General features: G+C 42.2%; 2 protein-coding genes across 3 annotated transcripts in view; one reads left to right on the top strand and one right to left on the bottom strand.

The window, feature by feature from the left end:
• DNAJC3 (DnaJ heat shock protein family (Hsp40) member C3) overlaps positions 1-11,358 on the top strand; it is an 83,601-nt gene extending 72,243 nt beyond the window's left edge. Inside the window, exons 10-12 of the mRNA XM_007196835.3 lie at positions 8,226-8,358; positions 9,249-9,397; positions 11,148-11,358. Of these exons, the coding sequence (XP_007196897.1) occupies positions 8,226-8,358; positions 9,249-9,397; positions 11,148-11,305 (440 nt within the window). The 3' untranslated portion in view covers positions 11,306-11,358. The remainder of the gene's footprint in view (positions 1-8,225; positions 8,359-9,248; positions 9,398-11,147) is intronic.
• Positions 11,359-17,616: 6,258 nt separating this feature from the next.
• The window catches only part of UGGT2 (UDP-glucose glycoprotein glucosyltransferase 2), a 190,299-nt gene continuing 186,628 nt past the window's right edge, over positions 17,617-21,287 (bottom strand). Inside the window, exon 39 of one of the 2 annotated variants that reach the window (XM_057533190.1) lies at positions 17,617-20,201. In XM_057533190.1, the coding sequence (XP_057389173.1) occupies positions 20,194-20,201 (8 nt within the window). In that variant the 3' untranslated portion in view covers positions 17,617-20,193. Of the gene's footprint in view, positions 20,202-20,349; positions 21,012-21,287 lie in introns of those variants that run through there. The other variant, XM_057533189.1, reaches the window with a different exon arrangement.

Below are 21,287 nucleotides of genomic sequence, written 5' to 3'. Positions count from 1 at the left end.
TTACCTACGTTGCTGATTTGGGTTCTATGAAGTTTATAATATTATCTTATTATTATTTTGATGTCTGTAAGGTCTGAAGTGATGATTCCTTCTTCATTTCCAATAGTGACAATTTGGTTTTTTTTTGTTGTTGTTGTTTTTCCTCTTGATCAGTATAGTTAGAGTTTGGTCAAATTTGTTGGTCTTTTGAAGGAACCAACTTATGGATTTGTTAATGTTTTCCATGATTTTTCTTTATTATTTCATTGATTTCTTCTCTTTATTTCTTTGACTTCCTTTGGGTTTATTTTTTGCTTTTCCAGCTTCCTAATTGTAAACTATCTATGATTTTAGGCCTCTTTTTTAATATAAGTATTTAAAGCTGCACTTCTCACATTGTTTTATTTTCATTGTCATTTGATTTGAAATGTATTCTAACTTTCCTTCTGGCTACTTCTTTGATGCATGGATGATTTAGATGTTTTGTTTAATTTTAAAATATTTCACGGTTTCCTTAGTACCTTATTATTGATTTCTAATTTAATTCCATTGTGCACAGGGAGCATACTCTGTATGAGTTCTGTCCTTTTAAATTTATTTAGATTTGTTTCCTTTTGAATTTATGTAGACTTGTTTTGTAACCCAGCATAGGCTCTATCTTTCTGAATGTTCTATGTGCGCTTGAAAATAATGTGTATTCTGCAGTTGCTGGGTGTAACGTTTCTGTTATTTTTCTCATCAGTTACTGAGAGGGAACTTTACCTGGTGTGGAAATTGCAGACTTTCCTACCTTTCCCTTTAATATTGTCCTTTTTTTCCTTTATGTATTTTGAAGCTCTGCTGTTAGCAGCCTGCACATTTATGACTGTTAAATTCTCCTGATGACACCCTCGCCCTGTCCTTCTATCAATTCCAGAAGGGAGTATTGCAATATTCTCAAAAAATTCTGAGGAAAAGTGATTTTTAACCTGGACTTTTATATATAGAAAACTGTTAGGGTAGTTTTTTGTAATTATTTGGAAACTTTCCTGTTTCAGTGTTACAGAATCTCCATGGAGAGCCCAGTGCTTTATTGGGAGGTGGGGTTTTGGCAACTTTCTCTATGAAAATTGTTCTATTTAGATTTTCTGTCTCTTTTGGACTGGGTTTGAGTTACTCTCTTGAGTTTTCAAAGTAATTTGTAGAGAATTTAGCAAAATAGTCTCAATTTAATTTCTTCTATCTCTTTGATTATTTTTCACTTATTGCTTTTTGTATTTGAGCTTGTTTCCTTTTCTTGACTAGGTTAGAGGTTTTTATTGATTTCTGCTAAGAAGTAAGCTTGACTTAACACTTTTGATTTTTTTTGGTTTCATTAATTTCTATTTTTGTCCTACAATTTTTTTTCTTTGAATCTAATAATTAATTCATTTTTCATCTTTAATTTTTATTGAACCACTAAGGCTATGAATTGTCCTCTTAGCACTGCTTGAGCTATGTCCTATAGGTTCTGAATGGTAGTGTTTTCAGTATTATTATTTTCTAGATATTTTGCAATTCTTATTTTTATATTTCTTCGTCATAAGAGTTGTTGGAGAGTTTAAAAATGGTGCACAGTCTAGGTGGAAAAGTCCTATTTTCTGATTTACTATTAATTTCTAGTGTTAAAACATTGTGATCAAATAATGTTTTTACTACTTCCATTTTTTTGGAATTTATTACTGTCTTATTTTTGGCCTAAAATGGGTGACTTCATGAATCAGGGACTTGAAAATAGATGTACTCTTTTGTTTCTGGGGCAGAGTTTGGCATATCAATCAGATCTACCTTATATTGTGGTCTTTCTTTTCTTGCCGTTTTTTTGGGCCACTTGATCTGATATGAACAGAGAGGTTGAAGTCTTCCACTACTAGTGTCCTTACATCTCTGTAGTGTCTCTTATAATTTCTGCTTTATAAATGGTTGCTGCTTTTTTTTCTTTAAAGGAATTCCTTTATTTTTATTATTTATTTTATTTATTTTTGGCTGTGTTGTGTCTTCGTTTCTGTACAAGGGCTTTCTCCAGTTGCGGCAAGCGGGGGCCACTCTTCATCGCAGTGCGTGGGCCTCTCACTGTCGCGGCCTCTCTTGTTGCAGAGCACAAGCTCCAGATGCACAGGCTCAGTAGCTGTGGCTCATGTGCCTAGTTGCTCCGCGGCATGTGGGATCTTCCCAGACCAGGGCTCGAACCCATGTCCCCTGCATTGGCAGGCAGATTCTCAACCACTGCGCCACCAGAGAAGCCCTGCTTTTTTATTTGATGCACAGATATTCATAATATGTCTTCACTATGATTTCTACACTTCCCCTTTTTTGCTCTGTTTAATGCTTTTTTTTGGCCATGCTGAGTGGCTTATGGGATCTCAGTTCACTGAACAGGGATTGCATCCAGGACTATGGCAGTGAAAGTGCTGAGTCCTAACCACTGGACCACCAGGGAATTCCCTCTGTTTAATGTTTTTAACCTAAATTCTAATTATCTGACGTTAAGATAGTGAACCAAATTTTATTTGCATTTGCCTGGTGAAACTTTGACCATACTTTTAGTTTCAACTTTTTGGAATCACTTCATTTCAGGTGTGTTTCTTGCATAGAGTTGGGTTTTGCTTTGTGATCCAGTATGAAATTCTTTTAATAGGTGAGTTAATAAGCACATTTATATTTATTGGTGTGACAAATATATTTGGTCTGAGTACTGTTATTCTATTTTTCAGAGAATTTTTGTTATTTGGCCTGTATTATTTTGTATATACTATTTTGATATTTTAGAAGGTTTGTATTTTTCTTCTTGGTTATTTTTATAGGTTTATTAACTCAGCCCTCTTTCTTTGGGCAATATATATTAGTTTCCTACAGCAAGGAACAATATTAGCATGTTTCTTCCTCTTCTTTCCCTTTCCCCTACCACTTAAGACTTGTTAATGAAATTCTAATTATTTGCCTGTGGCTCATTAGTGGGTGATGTTTCCTGATTGCTTTAGCTGTGACTGGTGGGAATTAATGAACTTACTTTCTCATCTTTTCTCCCCTTTGTTTTCTCACTTTTTTTTTTTTTTAAAGATAATTACTGTTTGTTTATGTATTTTTTTATTTTTGGCTGTGTTGTGTCTTCGTTTCTGTGTGAGGGCTTTCTCTAGTGGCAAGCGGGGGCCACTCTTCATCGCGGTGCACGGGCCTCTATCGCGGCCTCTCTTGTTGCGGAGCACAGGCTCCAGACACGCAGGCTCAGTAGTTGTGGCTCACGGGCCTAGTTGCTCCGCAGCATGTGGGATCTTCCCAGACCAGGGCTCGAACCCGTGTCCCCTGCATTAGCAGGCAGACTCTCAACCACTGTGCCACCAGGGAAGCCCATGTTTTCTCACTTTTTGTTAGCTGTATCCCTTCTACCTTGGCAGGGCATACACTCTACCCTGTCACTGTAATTCCCTGGTTTGTTTTAGTCTCAGCTGTACATTGAATATATTTAATGTGTACCATCATTCCTTTGACCATGCTTTCTCTAGCCTTCTCTTGGTGAATTCATCCAATAGTAGTTTCCTTGAGGGGCTCCTGGGAAATTTTTCTGATTTCTTCTATGTTCAAAACTGTTTGTACCTTTTATACTTGAAGGATGGCTTGGCTAGATGATAAAATCCTTTGTTCACACTTTTTCTGTATATCTTATAGTTATTTTCCCATTTTCTTCTGCACTGAATATTGCTATGGAAAATCTGGGGCCAGATTTTTTGGTTTTGGTCTGGCCATCCAAAGAGCCCTTATCTTTGGGTGTGTTGATTTTACTAGGATATATCTTAGAGTTGACCATCTCAGCCACTTTGCCCTGGCACACCTACTGTGCACTTTCAATACATAGATTCATCTTTTATTTCAGGAAAGTTTTCTTAAATTTAATCTGAATTGTTTTGTTATATTGGTTTGGTTTTCTGCTTCAAAGATTCAGTTAAGTACTGGTTGTATTCTCTTTGTTCATCATCTATAGCCATAATTTTTTTCTCTAGTTCTTTAAACTCTATTTCCATTTCATTTTATTAGGTCCTTATTTTTTCCCCATATGCTTCTTCTCCCTTGTGCTTCTTCTCATTTCATCTTCACTTCCATGATAGTTTTAATTTGTTCTTATTTTTCTTGAGTTCTGATTACTCACATTTTTATCTCCTCGTCTCACTCTTTGCTGAGTTATTGTGCTTTGTGATTACCCTTAATAGAGGTGATTGGATTAAGTTTTTAAAATTTATGCCATAACGTTTGCTCAGAATTTTCATATATTCTTTGGCTATGTTGTTTTGATGCATGTTCATCAGGTAAGTTTTGGTGTTCTTTTCCTGTTTTTAATTTAAAATTTAAACGTCTTTTAATTGAGACTGTGCCATATACTAAACATTATTGCTCATCATAAAATGACTTGAATTCCCTTGCCCTGGCCGTTTGTGGGACAGTCCTCTGGGGGGGGGGTGTGTGTGTGTAAAGGGGTGCTGGGGACAGGCAGCTTCTATACTTGACAGTTGCAATACTCTCTGCTTCACTGTTTCCACAGACATTCTGCTTCCTGCTAAAATGGCCTTTCTCTATAGCCCTGCCCTCTCTGTTTCTCTGAACCAAACTGTGTCCAGGAGGTCGTCTGCTGCCAGCCCTGTTGCCCCTCTGCCCACTTCCTTTGCTACACCAAAGGGGTGTATCTTCTGCACTTCTGGGTGAGCCCGTCACTTGCAGAGAGCACACAGTCTCCACGTTGCCTGGCATGTGTTGCCCAGGGCTCTCTGCTCTTGTCACTCGTTGTATTCTCCCTTTCTTGTCTTCTCCCCAGCAAGGCCTCTGCGTTATCTCCACCGTGTCTGCTCCAGATTTCATGCTTCTTGTACTAGGTACAGGATGTAGGTTGTCACTCACCTCAGGATGAGTCCATACTCTTAGTGTATTTTGCTGGCATTTTCTGTGATGTTTTCTCTTAGGGCTCTCTCACTGTTTGCTTATTCCTCTCATCTTAGATTCATGGCTGCTATTAGCTAATTGTAGCAGCCTTTGAACAGTCTCCTTGTATTGTTGTGCTGAAAATGCTGTGTACCCCCCACACGTCACCCCCACCGTTTACCTTGTTTTGTGTGATACGCAGGAGGAGAAAGTTGGTGCTCCATGGGGCATATTATGTTGGAGGTCTGATGAACTCTTTAAAAGGACCTCTAAGGCCCCTGTTTTGAGAATAGACTTTTAGGGGAGTAAGGTGGAAGCTGGGAACACCTTATGAACACCTTTTGAAGCTATTATAGCTGTTCAGGTGTATTAATGATGGACTGCATCACAGTGGTAAGTGTGAAAATGGTGAGGAATGGTTAAATTCTGGATAGATGTTGAAGGGAAGCTGATTTGGGGCTTGCTAATGGAATAATGGAGTGTGAGAGAGAGGGGAGCCATTTGCAGCCGTGCATACTGTGTGTATCTGTCTTTTCGAATGCTTCTCTGTATTGGGGAGCTCACGCTGGCTTTAAGTGGGTAGGACCTGTTCACAGGAAGACGTTCCCTACCGTGCCTGTCATCTTGCCCAGTTGCCAACATGAGCAGGACTTCACACAGTTAACTTACCAGGTGGAGTCCTTTGGTGTTCAAGTTCTGGGTGGAACTGCTTTTCCTGTGTTTATTCCAGACCCGTTGTGGAGGTCTCTTCCTGGGCCCAGCGGCACACGCCAGGGGCCTTCCACATGCGCATTTTCTACTCTGCTTAGAGCCGAGTTCTTGGGCCCTGCTTGGGGTTAATGCTGCAGCCAGCTGCGCGACATACAGGGGCAGGGCCTGCCCAGCCATTCCTTAGTCATCTTGCGAAGTAACCTGATGATTGCCTTAAAGCTCCTCCTGCTTGCTAAACTCAGAATGCTTGGCCAAAAGGAACAGCTTCCAAATCTGCTAGGGCCTCTTTCAGTGCATATTTGGATTGTGGTTCTATTAGGTTTATTCGTTATTAATGTGATCCTATTTGCCTTCTCTCTTCCAGAAATTTGTCAAAATTTCTGGTCTGCTGTAGTTTTCAGGGCTGCCATGGTTATATTATTTTTTATTTTTTGTCATTTTTGTGGGATAGTGGGATGGAAGACAGGAAATTCCTGTACTTACTGTCTGCCGTCTCGCCCTGGTTGTTTGCAGTGCTCCTTAAGAACTGGGTGAGGGGCACACAGAAGAAAAAGAATTTGGGAAGGATCAGAGTTTTTAGGTTCAGGGGTTAGAAGATGATTTGGCTAATATGTAACATACTATTCATTAAGGACCTTAATATTTCTGGCTTATTGTAATCTTTACAGCTGTTCAGTTATATGGGACATATAATATGGAACATAATTGGGTGTCATTTACTTTTTTTTTTTTGAAGATATCCCCTTAGAGAGTGGAATATGAGAAAATATAACTAAAAATGAGCTGTCTAGTTTATGTCCATGGGAAGTCTTACATCATCCATATTAAGTTTCTGATTAGTTAACTACCTGTAATCATGTGAATTTTAGGAAACAACTTATAATTTTATATCTTTCCTGTATTGGGAAAAATGTATCTACCTTAAGTGTTAATGAAAGATAGGAGACAGAAGACTGCTTTGGGGAAGATACTCTGAACATTTAAGAATGAAAACATGTTTTAAATGTAGGGTTTGCATAAGTAGAAAAATTGAGTATATTGAAACATTTTCCACTTGTACTAAATTTCAAGTGTATTTCCTTACTAGGTTGTGATATCAAGTGCTATGCGTATTGCAAGTTAAACCTCACTACTATTTATAATGGCTTTGTGTCTGTGTGCTAAATTGGAAAGGTATTTTATGATGTCACTGTTGGTTGGGTGACAGTATTATTAATGTTTCATGTTAATATTTAATATTAATGCATTGAGGCAGGAATTAGGATAATAGCTTGAAGCGTCCCCCCTTCCCCCATGAGCCGAAGGTAGTATTGGTTCATTTTTCTATGTAGTGCAGGCTAACTAAATTTGTCCACCTTATTCTAATATCTTTCTCATTTTAAACCTGCCCAAGGTGCCTTCTTAAACCCCTTCCAGGATTAGCTGTTGCCAAGATGAATGCTCAGGCCTGTTACCCAGAGAGATGGCTTTCCCACAGTGAAATGCACTTCCATAAAAAACTAGAATTTGAACCCAACAATCCATTATTTAAGTTCTTTGTCCAAGGAGGACAGTGAGAAAAATCACCACCCCCAGATTAGGTGATTCAGAAGGAGGACACTGGGACTCAGCATATAGTTGTTCTCAGGGCTAAGACTTATCCTAATGAAAGGATACAAACAAGATCAGCAAAGGGAAAAGGCACGTGGGTGAAATCCAGAGGAAACCGGGTGGAAGATTCCAAGAGTCTGTGAAATCAAGCAAGACGAGCTTAATTCCTCGGAGAACCAGGGCCCAGGGTCTGTACTGGGGGCTGGCCAGGTGGGCACCTACTGCCTAGCCCATACCGAAATGCCCACAAGGCGAGATGGTTAGCGTAAACCACATTTTGTATACAAACAGTTTAGGTAGGCCAGCCATTCTTATCAGGGAAGGGTGGGAGCACTGCTGAAACCCAACTTGCCAGTCGTCAGCCAAGGGCCGGGCTTGCCAACAGGTCCTTCTAAGGAGGGGCCTCTGCTCTGCATGACGTTAGATATCCAGAGGCCTTGTATTCTCTAAATATTTAAAATAATATGAAAAGAAAGATGCCATGTGAATTGTCGTCAGACTTCCCATACCAGGACTGTATGTGTCTTTCTGTTTTGATTGATACTTAAAAAAAAATCAGGTTTGTAACAGTTTGCGTTGAAACCTGTGCGTGAACTGGCCATTCTGACTGCTGATGGTTTCTCCAGGTCTCTGAGCCTCTCATCCTTCTGAACCGTGGCCCCAGAGCTCCCCATGAAGATTTTCTTTGCTGCTGTCTTGTTTTCCTGTGCAACAGGCACTTCACTGCTTCGCATAAAGTGCTGATATTAAGACACCTCACAGTCGTGGGGAAGCTAATGTGGGAGGGTGGGCAGGTAAACAAGCAGTGTGGCTTTTACTGAACGGGAGCAGTGGGCTACCTAATTCAGCCGTAATGATGCCTTCCGTGGTTTTGAACAAAATTATTAAGGCGATATAGCTTCTCAGGCTCTTAGTAATGGCAAAGGAAGGGGTGACTTCAGTATCACATTTGCAGGGTATGTAAAGGTCACAAACATTTAATTCCTTTTAACAGCATTGTCTTCAACATATTTTGACAGCTATTCAGGACTATGAAACTGCTCAGGAACACAATGAGAATGACCAGCAGATTCGAGAAGGTCTAGAGAAAGCACAGAGGCTACTGAAACAGTCACAGAAACGAGATTATTATAAAATCTTGGGAGTAAAAAGGTGAGTTAGAAATTGAAAATTCACATTGTTATTTTTAATCAACTGTTTTAAAGCTAATTGTTGCTCTTTTTTCCCTCTGATTCATTTCCTTTTCTTAGGTAATTTCAGTCATAGATTAAACCCTAACAGTCTTGAACATCATAAAGCTGTTTTGAATATATTACAGATAAATTTCTTTGATAGAGACTAGTCATGCAATGATGGAGTATTAGTAGTTGGTGACAAAGAAAGGACACTACAGCATGAATAGGTCCTGGGCCTAGATTTTTTACAAGAGGTGGGAGTGAGCTTTCTTTTGGTGGGGACAGGAGGGAGAGAGGAGTTGGGGAAAAGAAAACTACTCTAGGCCTAAAAATAAAGTGGCACTTTCAGAATGAACTTGCAGGCACAGGGAGAAGGTAATTTATGCAATACCTGCTTTTATATTGGACCCACCTTCCCTGAACAGGGGACCCATCAATCTTTCAGTCAACAGTCTGAAACTTTGTTCTTTTAAGGTAAGCTAACCCAGGAGCAAAATACAAAGTGGGCTTCAAAGAGTCAGTGTCTCTTTTAATGCCAAGAATCGAATCATGGTAGTTTGGAAATTCAGAAAGTTTAAAAATGCATCAATGCAGTTTTCTTAAGGGAGAATTGTAAAGCTCAGGAGTACTTTAATTTGTTCCTGGTGAGATTCGAACCTTAGGGAGCAAGCGTGCAGGGAAGCCTGGTGACTGTAACGGTCGCGCGGAGCGCTGGCGAAGACGTTGCGCCGGTCATGACGGCAGTATCGGAAAACCAGGTTGCTGATCGGCCAGTGGGATCTTCCTAACTGTCTCTCTAAGCTCCTCCTGGCGGTATGTTGGACACTTCTTAGCTAATGATTATGAATTAATTTTACCACCCTTCAGAAATGCCAAAAAACAAGAAATCATTAAAGCATACCGAAAATTAGCACTGCAGTGGCACCCAGATAACTTCCAGAATGAAGAAGAAAAGAAAAAAGCTGAGAAAAAGTTCATTGACATAGCAGCTGCTAAAGAAGTCCTCTCCGATCCAGGTATTGTTTGCTTTAATGTTTCTGTTCTCTTGAAATGGCCGAGTCAGTGACTGGCGACTTCTTAGCTCTATTCCTTTGCCCGTCTTAGAGGCCGTGTGAGGAGTGGACAGTGGGGTGCGTGGTGGGTGGGCCCCCTGGGGCTGACCTTGGGAGCTGGTGATGGTCCCTGAAGCCCATTTTCATGTCTACCCTTGTCAGACTCTAGGGACCCTTATGTGCACAGTGCAGTGGAGACGCCACCAAGTGTGGAATCGGAAGGCCTAAGAGTGACTCTTACCTCTATTTGAATAAGTTCCTAGAACTTTTTTGGGCCTCAGGTTTTTTCACCAATGATATGCAAGTACAACAAGAGGGATCCTCTTAGGTTCGTTCTTTCCAGCTTCACAGATCAATGTGAATTTTTATATCAAACGTACAGGAAGGAGCTTGATTAGGATATGGACTGCCAGGCAGGAGTGTGCAGTGGTGGGACAGGGGCAAATACCCAGCCCCGGGCCGGCCCTGCCCTCTGAGGGTGGCTCCCCAGGAATCTTGCTCTAACTCTAACGGTCATTCGATTTACTGGTTGATATAAATGCTATTTCACCATAAGCTAAAATGACCTGGAAAATAAGAGGGAGACAGTTTAAGAATTTAGGTAATACCGAGCAATGCTTTGACATTTCCAGAGGGAATTCCATGTTAAGTTAACCTGCTGCTTTTTTGTGGCTTTCCATGTCAGTGGGAGCAGAAACTATGACTTGAGCTAGACAAATTTAACAAAATAGAAGGAAATCACATTTTATGCCCATTTGACAAGTTTCTGAACTACTTATGCTATGGAATTGAAATTAAATGATGCTTGTTCTCAAGTAATTTATAATCCAGTGAGAGAGAGAGAGGAATTACTTAAGGAGTACAGGAGGATACATACTGTTTGTTCTTTTATTCTGCACATGTCGTGCCTGTGAATGGCTCTGTCCTCTCAGCGTGTGCAGTGGGCCGGTGAGGCGCTCTGGAGCTGAGCCCTGAGGGGAGCAGGGGGCCTCCGGGCAGAGTGGCACGCATCGAGAAAGGAGCTGCACTCGGACTTCTTTTCTGTCCTCTGTGCCTTTTTCTCAGCCCCTGTCCTTACTGTAAAGATGCTAGCTGTTCCTAATCCCTGAGCATATTAGCTTGCTCGTCTGCTGCCTGCAGTGTCCTTTCTCCCACGTGTCTGCACTGGCCTCTGTCTCATCACGGACTTCGCTCCGGACTGACAGGCACAGCAGTGGAGGTGGCCTGCTGGCCTGCACGATAGGGCGCCTCCCTCCCTCGGGTCTGGGAGCCTTCCTCCTGTTTAGATTTAATAGTGAGGCCCCAGGCGCTTCATGGGTTGACGAGGTTCGCCTGGCTGACTTGATGCTTGGGGGCAGAACGGTGAACAAGGCCGTTGGATCAGAAGAGCGTGTGTGACTTTGAGGCCTCATTCCCTGCAGTTGCTCGGCTTTCCCAGAGAAGAATTTCCTTGAGTAGCTTCTTGTGAGGAGAGAAGATTTAGGGGGCCCGAACTTGCATGAATATCCATTTTCAACCCTGAACCTCACCGCCTTCTCCATGACTGGTTTCTCCTGAAGTCTGTGATCTGGGTGGGAGAGGGAGGCTGGGTTTGAGCATCAGTCGGTCACGGCTAACCGAGTATCTCGGTAATCGAGGGGTGGGGTTCTCAGACCCCGCCTCAGCCCACACCTCAGGCAGCGCCTGGCTCTTAGCTCGCTGGTTTCTTTTACAGAGATGAGGAAGAAGTTCGACGACGGAGAAGACCCCCTGGATGCAGAAAGCCAGCAAGGAGGGGGCGGCAACCCTTTCCACAGAAGCTGGAACTCATGGCAAGGGTTCAATCCCTTCAGCTCAGGCGGACCTTTTAGATTTAAATTCCACTTCAATTAAACCAGCTGTTTTTCTGCTCTTCATTTTTTAAAGATTAAAAACAAAAAAACCTTGTTCCAGGATCTTAATGAAAAAAAAATTTCAGTCTTTCAGTTTGTCCATGACCAAAGAGTTGTTTTCATAGGAAGTATCTGTTCTTTCATCCGTTTTAGACTTGAGGCTGATGGGTTTGTGAGGGCAGGGAGGCCGGGGAACGGTTCTGTGTCTGGGCTGTGAACGTCGGGACGAAGGAGTCTGAGGCAGGCGCACAGAGTTTGTAGTTTTCTACACTGGAGCACGTGGAAATTCTTTTCTTCACATCCTTGCTTACGTGTCAGCGCCTGCATCCGTGAGGAGGAGCGGTGGTGTCTGTCGGGATTCTCCCAGAGGAACGAACGCTCTGAGCTGTACGTTGTCAGGGACGGCTTCGCTTACGTTCTGGTCAGTCCGGTCACTTGTGAACATGCCCAGTTTCCACATGCATCCCCACCTCTCTACGAGCATCAGTGTGGCTGTCATTGAAGGCGGGCAGAGCCTGTCTTTTAGAAAACCTGCTACCGAATGATAGTCGCTGGAGCCAGGGTTAGATTTGGACTGAAGTTAAGCATGTATGTTTTTTTTGTTCAGTACCTGCAGGGGAATACTGAAAATCACTGAAATAGAATTAACTGTAAATCCTACTGGCCCTTTTAATATGAAACACAACAACAAATGAAAAAGTAATATGTAAAATAGGTTCAGATAATATAGCAGTGGTATTTAAAATAATATTGCTGTAGTGCAGAATGAAATACTTTAACAACTGGAGTTGTGAGTTAAACAGCATTTCCTGTAACAGGATTGGCTTAGAAATGTAAAGTCACTCAGTCAACATAAACAAACAGAACGCCATGTTTCCCACTTTTAGTAAATACAGCCGACAGTATCTCTTAGGTCCTGGCCGACCTGGCCCGTGGGTGCTCATGTGGGACTGTTTTGAGGTGGGCGTTAAATAGCAGGCCTGCCCCTTTTTCAGACCTTGATGCCTCTGGATGTTCTCTGCCAGAAAAAAACAACAAAACAACAAAAAACAGGTTTACAGATCTAGTCAGCTCCAGCTGTATGTCCACTATCAAGGTGGCATCTCTTCTTGGGATACCTTCTTCTTACCTTTTAAGAGAAATGAACTATTCAGTCTTTATATACTGGATAACTTTTTCCCTAAAAAAAAAAAAAAGTGTTACTTTAATCAAGAACATGAAATATTTATGGAATTATGATGCTGCATTTAAATTCTAAGAGAATTACTTTAGATAAGAATTATTACATTCTGGAAAGGTTTTTGTTTTTGCCTCAGAGCATTCTGAAGCAATTTAAGCAGGATAGGCTTAATATATTGTTTTTAGGAAATCAAGCATTTTCTTTGAGTTGCGGGGACCGTCCTGACTGCTAATATCCACAACAGCCAGCCAAGCACAAATCGTTTTCTTCTACAGTCATCCTGAAACATGCGTGGAAAAAAGTTGTTTAAACTGAGACAAAACACATAGTTGAGGTGAACAAAACATGTGAGTGCTTTCTGCATCTATTTAGAAGTTTATTTCTTACCAATAAACTTAAGATTGCATTTTGAAAACTAGCAAACAGCTTGCAGCTCTCATTTTGTTTTAATGTCTCAAAATTCAAGTCAGTGTGAAAATAATTTACAAGGGAAATTCATTTTTGTTTATTCTTTAATCTTGTTACTTCATTAGTTACATCACCAATTTTTTTTTCAATCTGGTTCTTTCATATATGATGTCACTGTGAACTCTCTGAAATCTAGCGATGGCCTCTACCTACTTTTACAAGTAAGAGTTTTCACACAGAATCAGAACGAGGGAAGTATCAAACCACTTGCCGTTCTATCCGGAGGAGAGGATGCAAGGCTGCCAGCAAGGAGGAGCCGGAAGGAGTCCGGATGGCTGGAGGTGGGCCACACGTCCTGGGCACCTGTCACCTCGCCGACTGCCCCCCCGCCGCCGAAAGGGTTGTTTGCTTCACTTTTTTCTCCACCTGTAATAGCTATAAATCCTGTTCCTAAAGCCTTACCATGGACTGACTTTAGTCATCGTAGTGGAAATGTGCAGAGAGTTAACTTGTTTTCAGTGAAGAGGGAGAAGCAAGTATGGTGCCAAGCGCCAGCGCCACGAAGAGAAATTCTCTGGGCTCTGCTGTTTTGCTAATTAATGAAGAAAATAACGACCTTTAAGTTCCAGCCGTGAGGGTCATCAGTGGTCTTCTGGCATCCGCTTGATTGGGAAGGTGGTCACTCCACGCTTCTTTCAGAGTGACTGAGGAGAGCGCTGGGAGTCAGTGAAGGGACACTCGTCCGTCCTGGCGGCCTGATGCAGGAGGTCGTCACCGCTCGTGCGGGTGCCGGGTAACCGGTGTGGCTCTCTCTGGAAAAGCCAAATGAGCGGGGCGCCCAGCCTTGGCTGTATTACGTTCCCCGTTAAACTCCTCCCTCCCTTTTCAGTGAGCGCCGGAAGTGAAGTATCGCTGGCCTGTAAATGGATATTTTTCCACAGCAACAAGTATTCAACACATCAGCCTATAAACCTGAAAAAGGTCCAAAAAGAGAGGATAAGTTAATGCCCACTTCTGAAAGTTTGTGCTTTCTTAACATGGATAAATGAAAACTGGAAAACGACTTCAATAGTTTACTAATGTGAATTGGATATAACAATACTAATTTTAAAACATTTTTCTCTTTAGGCAGTATTAAAAGTTCAAGTATCAGTATGAAAACAGAACTCTTTGGGACTCTGATAATGGAATGTAAAAACTACCCACAGCTTAAAAGAAAAATACTACTGATAACCGAGTATGAAGGAAAAAAGCTAATAGAATCGCAATTTTAAGTTGACACCATTTTCTATTCACGGTGGAAAATGAAAGATTTCACCTTAAAAGCGTGAAATTGGTCAGAAGTTGTATGTGACATTTACCATGAAAAAAGGGCACAAGATGCTTAGTTACAAATGGCTCCTCAGTCAGGCCTGTGCCTCCTTAGAGGGACGGGGCCCCGGTGACAGGCCCTGTGCAGAGTTTTCATCGAGTACACACCAGTGGTTAACCTAGAGAAATTCATGCAGCTACGTTGAATGTAGTTGACTTTTCCATGTTTCTAAAGGAAGGAGGAAGGCAAATGCTGATTTACCAACAATTATCCTTATTCTAAATCAGATCATTCCTTTTTTGTTAGTAGCAGAGTTTATTCTGTAATTGCAAATGATGTTAATAGGTGGGGATAATTAGTTTTGTTTAATGATCTCATTTGCTGAATGATTTAAGAGTAAATTTAGCCACTGCGTGGCTTTGTGTATAGTAAACAGACTTTGTTTCGTACCTCTGTGGTTGAACCTCTCCCGTGCAGTGGAAAGCAGAGCACTGGGGAGGGGAAAAACTGGAGATGTCTGATAAGTTACGCTGTTACTCCTACTGTGGTTGGTTTGAATGAGACAAGATGAAGTAACTTAATCCATCTCAATTTAGTGTCTTAATAAAAACAACACCAAACATTAACTGAACTGGGTCTCAGACGTCTACAAATATGGGTACTATTTTTATGCCCGTGTATTTTCACATTTAATAAAAATATTTATGGTCAAATGAGTACTTTCTTGCTTTCAGTCTTTTGGAGAAGTCTGTTTTCCAACTTTGCTTTACATGTAATCAACTACTGAGGTGACAGAGGGCTCCTGCTTGACACGAGCTGCAGGAAGAGCGCAAAAAGCAGAAATGATTACAGTCTCGTAACCCAGCCCCACCGAGGTCCTAGGACAGTGAGGCCTTAACAGGTGGCCGGTTCTTCACTTTCAGTACCATTAAAATCTAACAAACACTTAGGTTGGCTCTGAGGACTTTCCCTTTTATATCATAACACGCACATTTCTGTTAAAGTTCTGAAAGGGGTGGTGGGGACACTGCAGCTTATCTCAGTCAGATCTCTAACTACAAACAAAAGGAGCTTGCTTTGTGTATTCTGCATGTCCTAAAACTACAGGACAGCTAGAATACTTAGAGAACTTCCCCAGAAAGCAGTTTCCACATTCTTAATAATCATGATACCTACCTTAGCAACACATCATCAATCAGCCTTCGTCTGAAGATACTGCAAGTACCTGCAACAGGCCTGAGGGCTGCCTGCCTGCGCACAGAGCCGAGTCTACCAGCCCCTCAGGGGTTGCAAGCCCTGATCCCCTCCCCCTCCTACCCTCACGCCCAAGAAATCCAATCACTTCAATCTTAAGGCATATAGGTCACACCCCAGAGACCCTGAACTCTGCAAACCTCTATCCACCGAGTCAGTCCTTCCTTGGAGATCAACAGAAGCATGAGATGCACAGTCATCTGTCGCTGCCTTACACTAGGATTCAGTTTCCTAACAAGGAGGCCTCCAGGTGACAACTCCGAGGTTGCGGTCTTGTTTTGAATACATTTCCAACCTTCACTAAGGTCAGTCTACTGGGAGAAGCATCTCCTCCAGTTCTAATGTCACGAGGGACCCAGCAGCTGGATTTGGAAGGGCCACTGGCAAAAGGAGTTTCCAAGGTCTTCCTGAGGAAATTGGAATCGAACATTGTTAAAAAGCACGAGGGAGAAACCACTGCTTGCAGCATTTCTTGGCGGATTTAAGTTTGTGTTATTTGCATGTTTCCCTGCTCTTACAGGAGATTTCTATAAGAATAGTGTCTCATTTGTATGTATGTATTTATCTATGTAAAGGATTTTTTAAAAGACTGGTTGCCCTAAATGGATGTGATTTTTCTCTCTGTGAAAGGTTCTTTAAAGATAGCAAAGGATAACTCTTCTAACAATCCTTCACTGTACTACAGTTTTCTTAGGATTTTATTAATACTCCTTCACACATACCACCTGTTGCAATGTTGTATTTCCTGCAGTGTTTATGCTTTTGTTGCCGCAGGTCTAAAACCTCATAAAAGTGGAAAGGCCTCGTTCTACAGTTGCACGATTTTAGTGCAAGCAAACTAGCTTCTCTTTCTCTTGGTAGGTCAACATGCAGTGAATGCCCTGTACAACATGGCCTTGGGCCAGGGGAATTTTGTCTTGGACGCTGTGCAATGAAGAAAAATCGCATCATCAGATCCCAAATAAGGCTCTTTGTCCTTATCCAAGAACTTTTACCCGATATAGTCAGGAATGATATTATGAATAAATATAACTATTAGGAAACAGTGCAGGCATAGAAATACTCCCGGAGAGATTCCGGATTAACACTGATGAATGTTAGAGCCCTTCACTGCACTTTAGGGTCAGATCACCAAAGCTCTCCACGTACTTGACAAACTCCCCTACGTCACCTTGTGCACCTGGCTCCAACCTCCCCACCCCCTCCTCTCCTCCTCGTCCTCAAAGGAACAAAACTCCCCCCTTGCTAGTCTGCACCCAGTGTGCACTTCCTCCTCCTTCACTTTGCATCCTAAATGTCACTTTCTCACACCTTCCTGACACTTTCCCTGCTCAGCATTTTCATTTGGATATTTAGTGAATGCCACTTGTACTGGCCTAGTAACTTCAAAAGGACAGCCTCGCGCACTGTAGCTACTTAAATATTTGTTGGATTTGTTCAGGTTAGGAAGACCTGGATTATCGGCCTTCGGACGAAACTGGAAACATTTTTCTGGTGGAAGCAGACTGGGGGAAAACGAAGGAAAGCCTGCACACCAGTGGTGGGTTTGCTCACTTTTGTTGATAAGGGAGTTTGAGCATGGTGCTCTGGACTAGGTTAGATGCTCCGCCGTATGATCAGTTATGTTTACTTCGCAATTCATCTTACTCCACAAGGCTGGTACCGAAATTACTCCTTCTCTAACTTGGTCCCAAATTTTAAACACTGGGCTACCTGGAGCCTTTGTCATTCAAATCTTTTGGTTTTGAACCAGTCTTTTAGAATTTGAATACATTTTCGTCCTTCAATTGTAATCAAAACCTTTAATTTTTTTTTTTAAGCGGTGTACTCTGCTTTTTTTTTTTTTTTTAATTAATTTATGGCTGTGTTGGGTCTTCGTTTCTGTGCGAGGGCTTTCTCCAGTTGCTGCGAGCGGGGGCCACTCTTCATCGCGGTGCGCGGGCCTCTCACTGTCGCGGCCTCTCTTGTTGCGGAGCACAGGCTCCAGACGTGCAGGCTCAGCACCTGTGGCTCACGGGCCCAGTTGCTCCGCGGCATGTGGGATCTTCCCAGACCAGGGCTCGAACCCGTGTCCCCTGCGTTGGCAGGCAGATTCTCAACCACTGCGCCACCAGGGAAGCCCAAAACCTTTGATTTTTAAAGTGAAATCACATCAGATAGGATGCAAACCTTACATAGTTGGGCAGGATCACGATTGAAATACACTTAAATTCAAGTAATTATGAACTGTAGGGGACAAGATGATTCTCCAAATCTGGAGTCTATAAACGAAGCTGTTAACAGTAGGGTCTAAGCAAAGGAGACTTCACTCTAGAATTTCTCAGAAAACAGAATTTTATATTTGATAAGCTGGGCTAATAAACAGCAAACTGGGGAGCAGCTGTCCCATTACCTAACAAACACTTGGACTCATTTCTGAGGGCTTACAGGGTGGGCTGGCACCCGTGACCACGTGCTGCCATCACAGAGTTGCCTGTTTGCACACTCACCACCGAAGTCCTGAACCTTTGTGCCTCACCTCCCTCACTTTGCCACCAAAAGGAAGATCTTAAAATCAATTGGTTCTTTGGAAGAAGAAGGACCCCCTTAAGTCTGCTGAACGGAAGTGGGCAAGACAGGGGCTGGGCAGTGACTGAGACTTCATGGTACTGAGCCTGGATCCGTCAGCACTTCTCGTTTGATCTCCGAACCAGGGATCTGAGACATACGTCAGAGCCCTTCAATGAACAGTCTCATGTGTTCCAGTGGGAAGTTAAATGCCACCAACTTTGCTGCTGTATCTCAGAGAAGAAAATTCTCTTAGCCGTGCTTCAGTTACTGAAGGACAGTCTGACTTGACATATACCTACTGCCTTGAACACTGTTCATCTGGGTCTTCTTCTGGGTGGTAGCACCTGTCTGTCTGGTTGCGTCCCAGGCGCTGGACCTGACCCACAGGAGCAACTGTTTCTTTGGGCAGGCTCCCATTTGTGTCAAACTGCATTTTTACTATTAAAGAAAAGCCTGATTTTGTTTGTAAGCCCAGGCTGACGGCCTGTGGTGCTTCCTGGAGGTATTCTCTTCTCTCCCTCTAGGAGCTTCATGGTTCCCTGAACTTGAGGATAACTGGAGCCGAAGGATGGGCACTTCCAACGTCTAACCGCTTGTACCAAAGCATCTGGGAGGCATGGAGACTTTGGACTGTCTTCAATGGGCACTTCCAACATCTAACCGCTGGTACCAAAGCATCTGGGAGGCATGGAGACTTTGGACTGTCTTCAATGGGCACTTCCAACGTCTAACCGCTGGTACCAAAGCATCTGGGAGGCATGGAGACTTTGGACTGTCTTCAGTCTTACATTCTGGGTTTACCTTATACCAAAACTTATACCCCAAACTTAAATGTCTTTTCATGGTTAAAACTCAAAATCTCCTAATTCTCAGATACACTCTGTTCCGACTTTCCTCTGAGAAGGAGGAAGGAGAAGTGGATTGTAACTTCTCAAAATGGGAAACACCGTGTGTCTTTGCTCTCTCCTAGGATTTGATTTTTGTTAAAATTTGCTATAGGGCCTGCACCTGAACACCGGAATTCAGGATCAGGAATGTATGTGGAAGGCCTCGGGCTATCTTCCAGCACCCTCAGGGCAGCGGAGCTGGTGGCCTTCTCCGCGAGTGCTGCCCTGCGGTTCAGTTCCCCTAGCGCGTCCCCGAGGAGGGGAGAGCTCTGTATGGCGCTGCGCTCTACATGCACTTGATGTAAACATTAGCCATTTTATAAAAGAATCTCCCTGCAAAGAAATATTTATAAGTCTGGATTTTTAGATATAAGGTATCATTCATCTGGAAATGAGACATGTAACTTTAGCCATTCAAATCACAAGCTACAAAGTACATTATTCTGCAATTTTAGCTTATATTCTATGAAGTACAGAATCTAGCATATTGCAGATGGTAGTTAGTAATAAGTGTGGAAATCAGGTGCCATTACCCCGTGAAGTCCCATCTCACAGTCAGCTGGGGCTTCCGCCTAAAGCACCACAGCAGACCGGAGGTAGCTGGGTTGGAGCATCTGGCCTAAGCTAGAAGCTTACAGAGTCTCTTACCTCTCACCAAGCCCCGACTCCAAAGAGGAGTGAGCCGGAGACCCCATGGAACTGGGGTCTTCACCCCAGGCCGAGTTACCACTCAAGCCTTTGACAGCACCCTTGGAACCCACAGGAATAATCTACTTCCATTCCAGGCCACACCTGGAGCACTCCATTTTCTCACAGACAAACCCAAACAAGTAACAAAGGGAAGGTTACAGGGAGAAGGAGAGGCCTTGTGATCTCTTGTTAGGAAGAATGAAGCTGCTGGGGGCAAAGTAGTGATTTTCAAATACTCTGTGGGCCGTGCCATCCAATACAGAAGGATTAGATCCGTTCAGAAGAGCTCAAAGGAGCAAGAGTAGAGACCGCCAGTAGACAGCTTCGGGCTCACTGTGGAACTGTGTACGGAGTTGTCCAAAGATGGACCAGCCAGTCTCCAGAGGCAGACACTTCCATGGGGCCCTGGAAGGTTCCAAGATGGCTTGAGGGTCCACCTGGCAGGGCCTGGTAAGGGGGGCTGTTCCTCAAACCTCACTTATCACCGGAGTCATCTGGAGAGCTTCTTAGACAATCATGATTTCCCACGCTCACCTCAGCCCTATTCAATCAGCTTCTTCAGGGGACAGGGTCCAAATGACACTGACGTCTTCTCCAGTCCCAAGATCCTATGATTCTAGAATAGTTGGATAGTTTTTGAACATTTACTATTCCTATTCATCTATTATTAATATAAAACAGGAAAACAAACTGTTTACACTCTTAACTAAGTTTCTATAAAACTAGCCGGTTCTTTTTTAAAAAGAATACATATATACCCCATAAGCCCATGAATATCATTTTATGAAATAAAAATTAGAAACATTAAAAAAATACAAATACTGCATAGGATTAAAACATCATATGGTTTAAGATAAACAAAATAAGTAATTACAGTGTGACACTACTTCCATTTTAAAACAACAGTTAAGGTATAAATGGGCTTACTTTAAAAAAAAATTATTCGGAGATAACCATGAGTCCTTCTTCTTTCTCAGAAGAAAAAACACAAAATAGATTTCTCTAATTTAAAAGCATCTTTTGAATGAAGAAATATGGATGCACATAGAGCTGGAATATCCAAACATGTAGATGGTTTGCTAATTCCCCATGAGGACCAGCTAGTCAGATATGTTCTACCTGGTTATCTGGCAAAATTATCACTTTAACTGGTGAAAACACAGTGTTTTAAGCAATCAGGAAAGAGGAACAATCTAGTTTTAAATACTCAATGGTCATTTCTTATATAACTTAAACTTATTCAATACATTAAACACATGTATTTTTAAATAATATAATTTAAATTGAAGAATATGTCACTGATCCTTAATGAAACTTTCAAAAGTCTTAGCAGTAGTTCCACATTTCCCCAGCAGGTGGCAGATTTCTTGTCATACTTTCTCATCTTCTTACACAGGCCCGTGCTAGAGTTCATCATGTGTCAAAACTGTAGGGGAGGAAAGTTTATTTAGCTCCTGAAATCTCAAACAGCACATTAGCGTAAACCTGACTGAGGTATGAATTAATATAATAAAAAGCATAGGTGCTCCCTGAGGATCCTCTTGTTTGTTAGTTTAGTACCTACTTGCTTCATTATGTGCCGTAAGAATAGCTCTTTGTATGTTATGGGATCTATTACATTGTATCATAACTACTTGCCTCTTTACCCACCTGGAAGCGAGTTCCCATGAGTCTATGAGAACAAGGACCATACCTTATTTAT

This window comes from Balaenoptera acutorostrata, chromosome 18 (assembly GCF_949987535.1).
Source record: "Balaenoptera acutorostrata chromosome 18, mBalAcu1.1, whole genome shotgun sequence".
In the NCBI taxonomy this organism is placed as follows: domain Eukaryota; kingdom Metazoa; phylum Chordata; class Mammalia; order Artiodactyla; family Balaenopteridae; genus Balaenoptera; species Balaenoptera acutorostrata.
The sequence above is the reverse complement of the archived record's forward strand: the minus strand, read 5'-3'. Positions and strand labels throughout refer to the sequence as shown.